At 40.4% G+C, this 16394-nt stretch overlaps 1 protein-coding gene and 1 pseudogene across 1 annotated transcript; both read left to right on the forward strand.

The window, feature by feature from the left end:
* Positions 1–139: 139 nt before the first annotated feature.
* Positions 140–5925, forward strand: LOC107276581 (obtusifoliol 14-alpha demethylase-like; annotated as a pseudogene).
* Positions 5926–11095: 5170 nt separating this feature from the next.
* On the forward strand, positions 11096–14119 carry LOC136356674 (uncharacterized). Its single transcript, XM_066310918.1, has 2 exons — positions 11096–12921; positions 13660–14119. The coding sequence occupies exons 1-2, from the start codon at positions 11096–11098 to the stop codon at positions 14117–14119; spliced, it is 2286 nt and encodes a 761-aa protein (XP_066167015.1).
* The last annotated feature ends 2275 nt before the right edge of the window (positions 14120–16394 follow it).

Consider the following 16394-nt stretch of genomic DNA (forward strand, 5'->3'; position numbering starts at 1 on the left):
GGACGGAGGTAGTAACTACAGTTAGAGTTCATTTGGTAGGGCAAGTTCCTAACTTCCATTATCTTGTTTTCCGCACAGACGTTTTTCAAATTGCTAATGGTCCTCTCGTAGTCCCATCCACTGCGTCACGTGGCTCGCCATGGCTATTATTCTGGCCATCACTGCAGCCGTCACCAAGATTGCAAGAGGAGGAAGGAGAAGAAGTGCCACTGATCCTACCTGCAAAATGCCACCTCCTCCACCTGTTGTGAATTCAATTGCCCTCCTACGACTCTTGCCTACTCTTTTCAGGAGTGGTTTGCCAGCCATATTGCATGAACTGTACACGAAGTTTGGCAGCGTGTTCACCATAAATTTGGCTGGATTACTGAAGATGACCTTCTTGGTCGGACCAGAGGTCTCAGCCCATTTCTTCCAAGGTTTGGAATCAGAGATCAGCCATGGCAACCTGTTGGAGTTCACGGTGCCTATGTTTGGCAAAGAGATCGCCCATGGAGTAGACAGCGCCACCAGGAATGAACAGGCTCGCTTCTTTGTTGATGCTCTGAAGCCAGCCAGGCTGAGGATCCATGTTGATCCCATGGTTCAAGAAGTTGAGGTGAGCAAGCACTAGATTTTGATTACTTCTTTTGCATAAATCCAAAAAAACAACAGGTGTACGATTGTAATGTTTATGAAATATCTATTATATACTAAAAGTCTATTAAACTTCCTACAAATGCTCTTAGGCCGCCACGTGACAATCTAAAAACGCTCCTAAACCACCACGTGATAGAAATACATCCAACCCTTAATTTTTATTTAAATTGGTGGACCCATTATTGTGGACCATTAGATTAGATTTTAAAAAATAACCCACCCCTTCTCTTCCGCCTATGTATGACAGGTAGGTGCGAGGGTATTGTGCCGGTCAAAAATGTCATCAGCAGATATACGTCAAGGAAAATACGTATATACGCACTGTTCACTGGACGAAAGTAGGAAATAAACATACATACTACCTCTGTACACGTGTACGATTAGGAAAAAAAATGTTAATCCTTCCGTCCTAATATGGAATACGGGGTTACTTATTATTATGCACATGTTTCAATGCTAAGTATTAATTAGCTTTCTTTTAAAAAAAATAAGGCCATGTTTCGATGCTGTAAAAGTTTGGCCAATTTTTTTTTACATATACGGACACACATTTGAAGTATTAAATATAGACTAATAACAAAAAAAAATTACAGATTCCGACCGTAAACTGCGAGACGAATCTTCTGAGCCTAATTACATCATGATTAGCCATAAGTGCTACAGTAACCCACATGTGCTAATGACGGATTAATTATTTCTTTAAATGTAATCTCGCGATTTACAGTCGGACTGTGCAATTAGTTTTTCTTTTTGTCCACATTTGATGCTCCATACATGTGTCCAAATATTTGATGTGACGGAAAAGTTGGAAGTTTGAAGAAAAAAGTTGGAATCTAAACACAGCCTAAGTATTAGTTTAAAAAACTTAAAACGGGTTAATATGACTTTTTACAGCCACATTTCTATAAAAATTTTTTGCAAACAAAATACACCGTTTAGTAGTAGCGGAAATCGTATGTGCGGGAAACGAGGATTAGAACCTAGACCTGTGAACATAGCCAAAAGTTGTTATGTTTGTATGCGTATCTACCATCTGTCCTTCTAAACATAAGTACACGTGGTACTCACTATACGCTGAAAAAAAAGCAGAAAATAAAACTTGTAGATACAGTTGGGAAAAAGTAAATCCATCCTTCCCTCGTAATTTTAGATTCAAACCTGTAATATGTTTGTATACATACACATGATCAGTTCATGGTCCGCACCCTCCTCTATGGTTTCTTTTACTCTCTTTATTTTCTACCATAGTGATTATTTAAACCATAATTCACTATTTAAAATAGGATCTATCTTCAATATAAAACAGAAGAAAATATATTGCATCCTATATTAACTATATTTTTATACTAACTACATTTTAATTAAAAAATGTTCACATATGGAATATTGTATTTATTTATTTTATAAAGTAGACGAACACGCGCACACACACCACTACATACGCAACTTCACACTCACATCCCTGCAAATGCACCTTCTAACACACGTTTATATAATCCTATTGAAAGTGCACCTACATGTGCGTCATATTCGTTGTCGAAATATTTTATTATAGCCTTTCTTAGTGAAATAGCCTATATTCTAATAAAAAAATGTCACATTATATCCTTTTGCATGTCCTTCTCACGCATCAATTAGTATTGACAACCATTTGCTCACCAACATGCATTGCTAAATTAGATCTATAATAACCACGTGACACACGCCGTGAGTATTCTTTGATATAGCTTATCTTTACACTTTCTTTAATATAGTGCGGGGTTACGATATAAGTAGTAAAAAGTATCTAAAAATTATTAGATCCATAATAATATCAAAACCCACTAACTCATGTTAGTGAGATTATTACTCGAGTGAATTTTTTCCATGTGTTTCTCGCTACCATTGAGTCTGTTAATTTTTAGGCAGATTGTAATTAATTTCGTCAATATGATTGAATAGAGTGCCAGATAATTTATCTTAAGAAAATATGTTAAGAACTATGCTTTTATTAAAAAAGTTGCACATGGAACTATGTTCTAATATTTTACATGTTATGCAAATAAAAGTAGCAAACTTGACGACATAGATTATGACATAATATATCACCGGTCTTGAAACGTTCATAACTTTTAAATTATACATGCAATTTACCATCATGTTTTTTTTTGACTGAACAATTTACCATCATGTTGTATTCCTTTAATTAAACAAACCATTAATGACTCATAATAGCTTTACTATAGTGCTAAATACATTATGACATATGCGTCGACATGTAATAAATGATGTTATGATATTTTTAAATAATTTCACATCATATTTTATATTTGTATGGTGTCAAATATCACTGGACAAATATTCAACGCTAATTTGAATATATATATATATATATATATATATATATATATATATATATATATATATATATATATATATATATATATATATATATATATATGTAAAATTGAAAACAATGAAATTTAGCTATGTTTTTCATGCTTATCAAATTAAATTTAAATTTCATGTATATTCTCACAATTTGTTTTGGATGATTCAAAATTATTTGGATGGTATTTGAGGAGCGATAAGCATACATGATACATAGATGTGAAAACATTCAAAAATAATATTTCTATCGGGAGAATTAGGGTCGTATATGTCGGTTTTTTATAGAAATTATTAATTAGATAGATCATAACTCTCAAGTTATCAGAAAAAAAAAAGATCTGTTCGTCGATTTCAACTAAAGCTGTTGGATCCAGTATGTATGTCGCACAGTAAGATTAGATTTGTAAAATAATATGCCTATGTTCGGCCTTGGAGCGATATAGAAATAACGAACATTCTCTCTCTCAGTGTACTCTCTCAGTGTATGTACGTAAGTTAGTCAACAAATAAAGTGTACTTACATAGTGCAAGAGTATACCGTGGTTAACTACTTCAAAATAACTGTGCATCTAATTTCCAACTGGTTTGTATATTTATATTATTTGTGATTAAATTAATAATTTAAGACCCATGTTAACTATATTTTGACTATAGAAATGATATGCCACATGGGCTAATTTTCTACACATCATGTAGCTAAATTAGATCCATGATAACAATGATGACGATGCTCTACGTATTTTCATGGTGTCTATAATTTTTTATGTAGTGTCAAATAACCAACTACACGCATCAAATTTAAAAGATGAAAAATGTATATATACAACTAAAATTTGATACTATAATTTAAGTGTACCAATTACTTAATAAAAAATGTGTCTCCACTAAATAAAAAATAGACTAAAAACTTCCGCGCAATGATACCCTCACGAATCCCATATATTCTTTTGTTCTTCCCTATCTTCCCTTTGTCTCCCTAACTCTTCTCACCGTCCTCCTAATAGTCCCCAATTCATCCCATAATAAACTATGATAATATATATGCAATTAAAAAAATACCTTACTTTTACTTTCGTTGACATGTTTTCTAAAGAAAGTAAGTCTACCTTCTTTTCAAATGATGAAGAAGATTGTAAATAATTGCTTATAAATATTACTTAAATATGATATAATATAAAGCTAATAGGTTAGAAAATTATAAAAACAATTAATTAATACCGATGAAAAAATTATGGAGAAATCGTGGCAAACGTGTCTCAAACTTAGCGTTCGACGCATGCCCGCGTAAATGCGCGTGCTACCTTCCTAGTTTTATTGTAATGAATCTGATTATGTCATCTTTGAAGGCCCAAAATCTACTATATTCTAAACAATAATGATGCTAACTTAGGTTAATGGCATGGATTCTAAAATGATACTTTTGAAAAGTTAATCTAGAGGTTGGAGTGAGTACTTCATACCCTCTCCGGTTTTTAATTCTTAACGTTTTGGGTAAGATTGGGATCAAATAGTTAGAATTTTGACTATTTATAACTTTTAAAATATTTAATTTAAAGAGACTATATATATATTTAACTTAAGGACACTAGAACATGATATATAGATTAGTCTTAAAAAGTTTTTTTTAGATAAATATTTACTTTTTATATATTGTAATAGAAAATCATAGTGAAAATATATTATATAAACCATGTCGTTATCCAAAATATCAAGAATCATTGAACCATTGAACCAGAAGGAGTAATATCTTATTGGGTGATACTTTTGAGATGATTAATTATACCAACATCTAAAAATACAGCACCCAGTCATCAGAAACTTGAGTAACTTACAATATGGCATCATCTATGCATTGTACAGGATTACTTTGCGAAATGGGGGCAACATGGCACCGTTGACCTAAGACGTGAACTGGAGCAACTACTCCTGTTGATCTCTGGCAGATGCCTCCTCGGCAAGGAGGTGATGGGGACGATGTTTGACGAGGTCTGCAACCTGTTCCGCGATATCGAGGGCGGCGTGAACCTGATGAGCGTCTTCTTCCCCTACACCCCACTCATCCCTTCCAACCGCCGCCGCGACATGGCGCGCAAGAGGCTCCACGCCATCTTCTCCGACATAGTGAGATCTCGCAAGCAGCGGGAGGGAGACAATGTCGACAAGGACGTGCTCCAAAGCCTGATCGACTCTAGGTACAAGGCGGACGGTCGCGCCACGACGGAGGCGTAGGTCGCCGCGCTCATGATCTGCCTGCTCTTCGCCGCGAAGCACACGAGCGCCTACACCAGCGTGTGGACCGGTGCTCGCCTGCTCAGCCACGAGAGGTTCCTCACCGCGGCTGTCGACGAGCAGGATAAGATCGCCAGAGAACACAGCAACATCAACGGCGGCGGCAGAATCACGGATGATCGCTACGGTTCTTTGATGGAGATGCGCACGCTGCACAGCTGCATCAAGGAGACCCTACGGCTGCACCCTCCTGTACCCATGCTAGTCAGGACGGCGCACAAGCAGTTCACCGTCCGGACGAGAGAAGGCCATGAGTATGCTGTCCCTGCAGGGCACACCATTGCAAGCCCTATAGTGATCAGCAACCAGGTACCTTATATCTACAAGGATGGTCATCTGTATGATCCAGACAGGTTTGGTCCTGCAGGGAGAGAGGAGGACAAGGTTGGCGGGAAATTCTCTTACGCTTCTTTTGGCGGCGGGAGGACCGGTTGTGTTGGTGAGGGCTATGCTTACATGCAGATTAAAGCGATTTGGAGTCATTTGCTGAGAAACTTTGAGCTCAGATTGTTGTCTCCATTGCCTAAATCTGACTTTACCAAGTTTGTGCCTGAGCCCCATGGGGAACTGATGGTAAGTTACAAGAGAAGGCAATTGCTTCCTACCACTTTGCTGGAAAAATGTTAATAGCCAGGAGGAGCGCAGCTGGCTATCTGTGAATTAAGAAGAACGGGGCACACAAAATCCCCATGAGAAACACACATAAGTTCGGGATTTGAACCCAAGTAGAGGCTACCTGAACCTAGCTATAGCTAGGTTGGCTGGCTGGGTGAACATCCCCCCAGCACATAAACTGAGCAATGCTCAGTTCTCATTGATATGTTTGGATTATGGATGGTGTTAGTGATAGTATTGGTGTGCTCTATGCAGACTCAAATGCTAAAAGTAAATCTTTTATGGATGTGTTTGTGTTATATTTTACAAACATAATATTGTATCATTTGAATAATGTGTACATATGTATATGTCGGTAAACAAAATAAAAGATGTTAGCATGCATACCGTTATAGTTCGGATGTTGATCTATTATATACTAGTCAATAAAACTTCCTACAAACGCTCCACGTGGCACTGCTACAAACGCTTCTAGATTGCCACATGGCATTCTAATAAATCAGAGAAAATCTTAGAAATTATGAGAAAAAAGAAAAACATCCAGCCCTGAATTTTCAATTAAATTGGTGACCCATTATTTTAAACCATTAGATTAGATCTACTAATAAAAAATAATGCCTCCCACCTAACTTCCCACTGAATACAAAAATATCTGTAAATAGTAGAAAAAAAGGAAAACAAACTTCTGTGTACGTATACTAACTAAAAAACATATATTATTTATCATTGGAAATAAAAACTATTAGTCCTCCAACGGTCCCACCTATTCTCCCGTAGAAGTATGCATGAACTCACCCAAGGAAGGGAAAAAAAACCATACTTAGTTACAACTGGAAAGAAAATTAGTTGTCTCAAATGAAATCCAAATTCTCAAATCAAAACATTATTACGTTTCTACATACAAAGCATACCATCCATCCATCCCCTATTGAACATAGGATGTAAATTACATCTATAATACAAGGAAAAGTATTGTAGCAAACCGTTTGTACCGCATTCTTAAAAAAAGAACAGTTTGTACCATTCGATGAAGATCCAACAAATCAAAACATGAGTCAATGCAAGATATTGTAGCGCCTCTACATTTTCATTTTCTTCTTCAATGCAGAGGATCTCAATCCCCCTTGGCCATCATTCGTCCAGCACCGCATCATCCCTCCTTGCACATGGTGGGTGTTCGCTTCATCCTCCCTTCTCATTTCCACTTCAGATCTACCATCCGGTTGCATCACCAGCACCGGAACCATCCTCCCCATGAGACACCAACACACGATCTGTCGGCGATGAGCGAGGCAGCAGTGAGCTCCGATGGATACATAGCTGTAGTAGATACAAGGGTGTGAGTTCCAGCGGCAGACGTAGAACCTTGTGCGGCTGCATTGCCGAGTCTTGGGGCCTATGAGAACTCTGCTGGAGGTCTTTTGAGGATGTTCTTTTTCGAAATCCTTGCTTATTTTGTTGCACTTTACTGTGTTTGTGTGTCTTACCCTATTTGACTGGATGTCATGCTTGCTTGGTGTGCACTGCCTTGTTGTTGGTGTGCATAGGCAATAATTTTTCTTAATGTTATATTGCATTTCTTTGATGTTTCACAGTGTTATAGTAGTGTTTCTTCGATGTTTCACATATTGCCTATTGGTGTCGCAATTAATTTTGTTGAATGTTGCATTTCTTTAAAACATCTATTAACTTATTAAAGGAATAGAAAAATGAGCCTCCACGTTCGCTCTCACGGCCTAGAAATTCTCATATTAATCGGAGAAAAAGAAAAACAGAGTCCATATAAAAATACAATTTAGAAATAGTTGATATTCGGAATTAAAAACTAAGGAATATTGGAATCCATATAGAAATACAATTTATAAATAACTGAAATTCGGAATTAAAAAAATAAGGAATATTAGAAGTTGAGTATAGAGTCCATATAGAAATACAATTAAGAAATAATAGAAATTCGGAATTAAAAACAAGGAATATTAAAAGTAGAGTATAGAATCCATATAGGAATTTAAAACTAACTAAAATTCGCAATAAACATAATAAAATTAAAAGTAGAGTTTAGAGTTTGTATAAAAATACAATTTACAAATAACTAAAATTCGAAATTAAAAAAAACATGAACAGAAGAGTCTAAAGTCAATATAGGAATACAATTTAGAAGTAAGTGAAATTCGAAATTAAAAATTAAAGAATATTGAAAGATGAGTTTAGAGTCCATATAGAAATATAATTAGAAATAATAAAAATTTAGAATTAAAAATAAATAATATTGCAAGAAGAGCCTAGAGTCTATATAGAAATACAATTTACAAATAACAAAAATTCAGAATTAAAAAGAAGAAATATTGAAAGACGAGTCTAGAGTCTATATAGGAATATAATTTACAAATAACTAAAATTTGATATTAAAAATAATTAATGACTAACACTTATATAAAATTCAATATGAATATTACACATTAGTAGTTTCGTAAAGTTAGTACAAAATTTAAAATTATATTGTTATTTTAATATATTTAAATAATACATTGAGAAAACATATGTGCTATTATATGTGTTAGGGTTACGGATAAGGCATACCCTCTACCTTTGGATATACGCTATGCGGCAATATGGTATATTTGCACGTGTACGGACGTTCTTTGTATACGCTAAGGAAATTCATCACGAAGTCCACCGATGGAAAGATTCCTACTCGTATAGGACTGGGTCGTCACTATACCGTGCAGGGTCCGATGTCTCCAAGTTCTACTTGGAAACCACCTGGCTTGCGATATAAAAGGGACCCCCCGGGAGGACCTAAGGCATCGAATCTCATAGCCAAGACAACCACCACAGCCTACGAAGCCGGAGCCTACAGGAGCCAAGTCGCCGGGTGATCTAGTCGAAGCAACTCGACTACGATCTCGTCGGTGTCATCGAGTTCTGTTATTCCCTTTGTAACTTGTGGTTTCCACTATATAATCCCATACCAACTGTATTAGGGCTATTACCTATCAAGGGGCCTGAACCAGTATAATCCATTTTACCTGTTTGCTTGATGTCGTACTACGTAGATCCTCGTACCAGCGTACCCCAATACCCTCTATATCCGGTCTACGGGTATCCCCTGTCGACAGTGGTGCGCCAGGTAGGGGGCCTTGGTGCTCAAGGTTCTACTACTATGACATCAAGTTTCGTCGACAACAGCGTCAACACTGGCCTCATCCAAGGAGTCCCTACTTCAACAATGCTGGTGTGGACTCAAGTCGGCGAAATCGTCTTCCCGGTTTATACCACGGTACCGATCTCGGCTGGTCCATCAATGACCGGAAGCAAGACGCCGTGGCTATAACCCCAGACGACTCCATGTCGAAGGATCCTCCCGCCGTAGCGAAGAACGGAACGTCGACGTCATACGAGCCCGAGAAGGATCCTAGTGCGGCCAAACCTTGTCCTTTCGACAAGAACCACGAGCCGACAAGGACAACTTCCGAGGTAACAAAGCCCTGGTGTCCTATCCACAAGACCAGGAAACACACCTTGCAAGCTTGCTGGGTTTTTCTCAATGTACAAGCTGAGATTCGTGCCTGCAAAGAGCGTGGAATCCAGCGTACTTCTCCAACTCGTGATGTCTATTGTCCTATTCACAAGACGAAGAATCACGACTTCTCAAGCTGTAAGGTCCTTCTCCGCGCCATGAAGACGCCGCTTTCTAAGGTCTAGCAGTCACGAATCTCTCTTAGGGATGCAGACAAGGAACAAGGAGTGACGCTGATCTCGGATCGATTTGTTGGGGTGATCGACATCGATCCCCACGAGCCATCAGTCCTACACTTGCTCGAAGACCACTAGTAGGAAATCGTCCATCTATGGCGTTTTGCTCATGACGTTGTATAATTTCGTCATTGAATACAGCATATCTATGACGAAATTTCATGTTTCGTCATGGATCACTCATGGCGGAGGGTAGACATCGAAACTCCATGACGAAATTTAAAATGGTGTCATAAAACAATAGATAATTTCGTCATAAAATGGTGCGCACCATTCATGTAACACACTTATGACGCTCCTTTATTAATACAATATGCTGAAATATATTTCGTCAGTTGTAAGTAAATCTCTATTCTGCTGTTGGTCCCACCTTGCATATGTGGCTATCTAGGTTGTCACTGGACCCCACATTGTATACGTGGCTATCCAGATTGTTATTGGACCCCACATTGTATATGCAGCACAGGTGCGTTTTCGGGCCAGCAGATGCTTTGTGCAGTCCACGTGAATTTGTGCAGCCCATGTGTCAATCTGTGCAGCCCATGTGAACTTTTTTTTCGCAGCCCAAATTTGTGCAGTCCGTGAATTTGTGCAGCCCATGTGTGAATCTGTGCAGCCCATGTGAACTCTTTTTTCTAAAAAAAATGCTGCAGCACTTGGGGGTCGAACCCACGACTTGTGACTAACCATAATTCTAGCTTAACCACTATGCTGCAAGGAGCTTTCATGCTGATGATGTTTTACTTTTAGTTTTCCTTTCAATTCTCGAACACAAGAATGATTGAATGCTTTATGCGGGCGACCTAGTGGTTTGGTCAGGGAGGGAGGGGGGCGGTGGCGCAGGGTTTGGTCACAGCCAGGGAGGGAGGGTGGCGGCGGCGCAGGCGGAGCTCAGTGGGGGCGGATCCTAGCCACCGGGACGGCGCAGAGGAGGAGGTTTCTTATCCCATCGGTGCAGGGAAGGGCGGCTCCACAGGCTGGCCGGCATCGTGATGTGGAGCATCGTGGTGGGTGGCGGCGCGGTGAAGTGATCTTGGTCGGTGGGGCTGCGGAGGGATCCCGGTCGGCGCGGGGGATCCTCGACGACTGAGACGGATCGGCTGCTCCTCGCCCACTGTCTTATCCTAGCACCTCCTCTCTCAATCCTGTCGTCAGCGCGCACAGCCCATCACCAACGCCGTTCAGTAGATATAAGGTATGATTTTCCATAAGTACATTACTCTGAGTATGAAATGCAAGTTCAGCTATGAAAGATTATGCTTTGTGTTGTATGAACAGAGAAACAAGTCAGAGTATTATGAACAAATCAACATGGTTTAAGTCATGTAGCAACCAGCTGTTCCATCTAATGTTTTAGAAAATATTCTGTCCTAAAAAATGGATTAGCTTTGTTTGCCTAATTGCTTTTTTTAACATGCCAAAGCAGATGGACAGAACTTGGATACATGGGAGACAATTCACACCTGCATACATGGAGGGAGTGAAACAGTTCATGGAATTTGTTGGACAAAGATTTGATGAACACGTTGACATACCATGCCCATGCTGTAGGTGTCTTAACCACACTTCACTGCCTCAGCAAGAAATGCATGACCATATACATATTTTTGGGATGTCATCAACATACACCCGGTGGATTTATCATGGAGAATTAGTTGATACAGAAGATGTCGAATATTTGGAACAGGTACATGAAACTAACCATAATGAAGGGACAGATGTGGGCGGGTATGAACCCGAGGATGACAATGGAGTTCCAGAGTTAATAGGTGAACTATACACTGCGGCAGAGGAAGATGGACAGCCACCAAGGTTTGCTAGAATTCTTGAAGATGCGAAGCAGGCACTTTGCCCAGGATCTAACCATTCAAGATTTTCCTTTCTTGTGAGGCTGCTCCATATCAAGTCATATTATCGAATCAACAATACAGCTTTCACTGAATTATTGAAGTTGTTGTCCTCGGCATTCCCTCAATGTCAATTACCAAAATCTTATGATGAGGCAAAGAAATATCTTCGTGAATTGGGCCTTGGATATGTGTCGATCCATGTGTGCAAGAATAATTGTGTGCTATTTCTGAAGGAATATGCCAATATGGATCTATGCCCAATATGTGGTGAATCCAGATGGGAAGATGGGGTTGGCGACAGGAAGGTTCCTCGCAAAGTTTTGAGGCATTTTCCACTTATCCCAAGGTTAAAGAGGATATTTGCATCAAAACGAACAGCTGAAGACACACAGTGGCACAAAATCAAGCGGAAGCCAGTGGATAATGAAATGAGCCATGCAGCAGATGGGGAGGCTTGGAAGGACTTCGACAGAAAGTATCGAACTTTCGCAGAAGATGCAAGGAATATGAGGCTTGCCATAGCTACAGATGGATTCAATCCATTTGGCAAGGTGAGCAATTCGTATAGCATGTGGCCTGTCCTTGTTATGCCTTTGAATCTACCACCATGGGAATCTGTCGATCCATCGAACTGCATTATGTCATTACTGATCCCAGGTCCAACATCTCCAGGAAAGGATTTTGATTTATTCTTGGAGCCTCTGATAGAAGAATTGCTTGAATTATGGATAGGTGTTAGTACTTATGATGCATTCAGTGCTAGAAAGTTCAATCTTCGTGCCGCCGTGCTATGGTGCATACATGATTATCCAGCTCTAAGCACCTTGTCAGGGCGAACTACAAAAGGTTATTATGCATGCATTCATTGTGACAAAAATCCGTTGTCACGAGCACTAAGAAATAAGATAGGCTACTTTGGCCACCGTCGTTTCCTTCCAAGGACACACGCTTGGCGAAGAAGCCATGCTTTTGATGGACACCATGAAAACCAGGTTGAGCCAGGAAAATTCAGCACAGATGAGGTCCTCGAGCAGTTAGAGAAGGTGAAAGATGTTAGACCGGGTAAGCATGATACAAGTAAGAAAAGAAAACGTGGAGAGAATGAAGGGCCACTAATTTATAGCCGCAAAGTAAGTCTGTGGAAGCTCCCATATTGGAAAGATTTGTTGCTGCCACATAATCTTGATGTGATGCACTTTGAGAAAAACATATGTGACAACATTTTGGGCACATTGCTCAAAATCGAGGGCAAGACAAAGGACACAGTCAATTCGAGGATAGATTTGCATGATATGAACAAAAGACATAACTTGCACTTACAGCAGGATGGCAACTCAGTTCGCATCCCACAAGCTCGCTATGTCTTGAAGAAGGAACAAAGAATTGATCCTGGTTGCAGTTTGTATTTTTATCAATATCCCGGGTTTGAGGGTGTGATTCATGAAAACTCATTTTTACCTAAGCTGCTGTAGTGGTGTTTGCATGTATTGAGGTTTTGAATCATATGAACATAAGACTGAATATATTTCAGCCTTTACTACTTCAAAACTTATTTCATTGTAACTTGGAAAAGTAAACTTAATTATGAGGGATTATGTACTCCACACTAGTATTTTCTTTCTAAACATTAGTGGTTTCTAGGGAAAATATTTAGGCATCATAGGAGGAATAGAAAATAACCAACGCTAAGTAACATTGCACCCCCTCCAAATTTTATGAAAGTAGTTGAGGGGAAAACCTTGTTCTTTTATAGCTACCAGGGTGTTCCATCAATCAAAAGCTGCCATGAAAGCTAATCAAATATAGTCTAAAGTCAGCCTTCTGATATATGCTAAAACAGTATCCTAGATTCTGTCAAGAAGCATTTGGCCTGCATTGTTGCTAGAGGCTAGATAGAAAATAATTACATTCTACCATAGTTAGAGCTCAAAATGTTTCTGGTCTCTTTCACAGTTAAGAGGGCAATGCAATATTTCTAAATATGGGAATGCTTGGCTTACTCATATAATTTGTTTCTGTTTTGGCTTATGGAAAACAAATTTGGTTAAATTTGCATTCTATACAAGTTTCCTTACCTCTAGTTTGTGCTTCCTGGTAGCTTTCCATCAGTTTTCAGTGACTTTTTGAATGTGTTGTGCAGCTGCCAGTATTTTGAATGTGTTATGCAGCTGCCAGTTTTTCATGTATCTAATTTCATAGCTAATGTTCAATCATTGCTGCAGTCAAGTATGAAAGCTATTATGGAAGAACCTGTACCTGATGGTGAGACACCAAGAACTAGTGCAGAAGTTGTGTCCAAGGTTCTCTCTCGGGACAACTCCAATACCACGTTTTTGAAAAATGCTGGTCTGCAGATGAGCTCCAAGAAATCAGTGACACCGACAGAAGCAGCACTTCAGGAAGAACTTGCAGCTGAAAAGCAAAGTTTAGCCATTCTCCATGCAGAAGTTGTCGAACTAAAAGAACAAGCAAATCTTGCAAATGAAGCACTGGCAAAGACTCAAAAGGAGTTGGCAGAGTTCAAGCAGCAGCAGGAAGAGAACAATTTGCTCCTTCGACGTATCTTGAGCCTTTCCCAGGGTAACTTAAATCTGTCCTAGTCTCCTTTATGATCTTCTGCACTGTGATGAACTCCATCTACTTATATTAGTTGTTTGATGGTTCTGTGAACTTATTGTCATGTGGTGGACTTGATTATGTGAAATGATGTTTGGTGCTATGGTGGACTTAATGTCATCCTATGGCAAACTTTTGTGGACTTAATGTGAACATATGTGTGCTAGGTTCTGTGAACTTTTTTGTAATATGGTGCTATGTGAAGTTGGTATATGTGATATATGTTGATGTTGGGCCTATTTGTAATGTGCTGTGAAGTTCTGATTGTTTGTCCATGTGATCAATCTTGATGTTGGGCCTATTTTCTTATGTGCTGCGAAGTTCTGATTAATTGTTGCTTGAAATGGGTGAATGCTAAAAATTTCCTAGATCTCATAGTGGGATGGGCCACAACAATATGTGAAGTATGTGGCCAAATGGGCTGGGCTAAGAAAAAAAAAATGAGCGGGCCTTCATCCCTACTGTGCTAACGTGTCATCCAAACAAATCAACACGTGACAACATCAGGTAAAGACGTGTGTCACAAATCAGATATGTACACGTGGCGCTTCAAAATGAGAGCACGTGGTGCCTCCACCTTCGGCAATGTGGCGTTAGCGTACACCACCACGTGGACATACAAAATGTAAACACGTGGCGTTAAATATGACTGCCACGTGGTGTCTCCACCTTTGGCCACGTGGCATCAGCGCGCACCACCACGTGGACATAAGAAATGCCAACACGTGGCGTTAATATGGCTGCCACGTGGCGCCACCACGTTCGACCACGTGGCATCAGCTTGCACCACCACGTGGACATACCAAATGTCAACACGTGGCGTTAAATACGACTGCCACTTGGCTCTAGCGTACGGGAGATGATGATCCAGCGTGGCGTACACGTCATCCGCCACATCACAGCCAACATGGACTCCACGTGTGATAGCCACGTGGCATGGACGACGTCTGTCCTAGCCAGCTGGAAAGCAGTTCTATGACGAGCACCTTCGTCATGGATATAAGCATTTCTATGACGAAATCTACTGTTTAGTCATAGAAAAACATATGTGACGCGACTTCTATGATGAATCCCATTTCGTCATAAATTCGTCATAGAAGTTACTTTATGACGATTTGCGCGTCTTCCATGACAAAAGTAGATTGTCATAGATGTGCCTATCTCCACTAGTGACTATGGCTCATCATCCTCCAGTACACCACGCGACGTATTTGCCAACGGTGGGACCAGCACGTCTGCACATGCTATCGCAGAGGTGGAGAATCAAGCGGTCACGCCGGCCCAGCACCTCGGCACCATCAACGCAATACTGAGAGAAATCCCCTATGATCCCGTACTTAACGATGACCTCGCACGGTGGACAGAACGACTACGGGAATCGGTAGCCAATCTCAGTAACGCGTTCGAGGAGGCCGCTACCAGAGCGCAACCAGAACAACCGACAGCTGGCGGTGCTGACAGCGAACCACCGGAACAACGGACGTCGCCTCAACGAGCTACCCCTCCACCTCGCGGCACCGGCGATCTCCGCGACCATCTGAATGGCTGCCGAAAAGCACGACGCGCGCGAGACAACGAGAATTGTTCCCGACATCGTGTCTCTTCACGACGTCGCGAGAACGAAGAGCGAGGAGGCCGCTCGAGCGAAAACCGACGCCATGATAATCGTCACAACCGCCACGACCGCGATGATCGCGAACAGCGGACGCCGGACGATATTGGTCGAGGACACCGACATGACGGTGATGATAATGGAGATCGGCGCCGGGACGACAATGGTGGATGATGACAGGACTCTCGAGAACCCGAACGTCGTCCTCGGAATCGGACACCGGAGCCAAGTGAACCATCGTCATCATCATCTTGCTCTTCATCCTCACCATCCGATAGACATCCACGGAGGACGTACGATCGCCAACAACCCACCGCCCCCAGCGCCGGGTGTAGAGCTTTCAACCATTCGCTACGTGATGTCTGATGGCCTGAGAGATTCCGACCCGGGGCAATAGAGAAGTACGATGGGAGTACCGACCCAGAAGAATTCCTTCAGGTCTACTCCTTGGTACTATACGCTGCCGGAGCAGATGAGAACGTGTCACGTCCCAAAACGACTCTAAAATACATCCTCTAAATTATGCCTAGAATAATTAAAATCCATGTGAAAGCCTCCAACAATTAAAATGTGCAAAGTTAAAAATCAAATAAGGCTTGGAGGATTTTTGTATATTTCCTAAAAAGCCTAAAATGCGTAAATAAATT

The sequence above is a fragment of the Oryza sativa genome, chromosome 5 (genome assembly GCF_034140825.1).
Source record: "Oryza sativa Japonica Group chromosome 5, ASM3414082v1".
NCBI lineage: Eukaryota > Viridiplantae > Streptophyta > Magnoliopsida > Poales > Poaceae > Oryza > Oryza sativa.

What these genes read in the sequence shown, in the direction of transcription:
- LOC136356674 (XM_066310918.1), top strand. Translation starts at nt 11,096, where the DNA reads ATGGACAGAACTTGGATACATGGGAGACAATTCACACCTGCATACATG. An exon ending in ATTGATCCTGGTTGCAGTTT is followed by an intron (nt 12,922 to 13,659) that starts GTATTTTTATCA and finishes TGTGTTGTGCAG; the next exon opens with CTGCCAGTATTTTGAATGTG.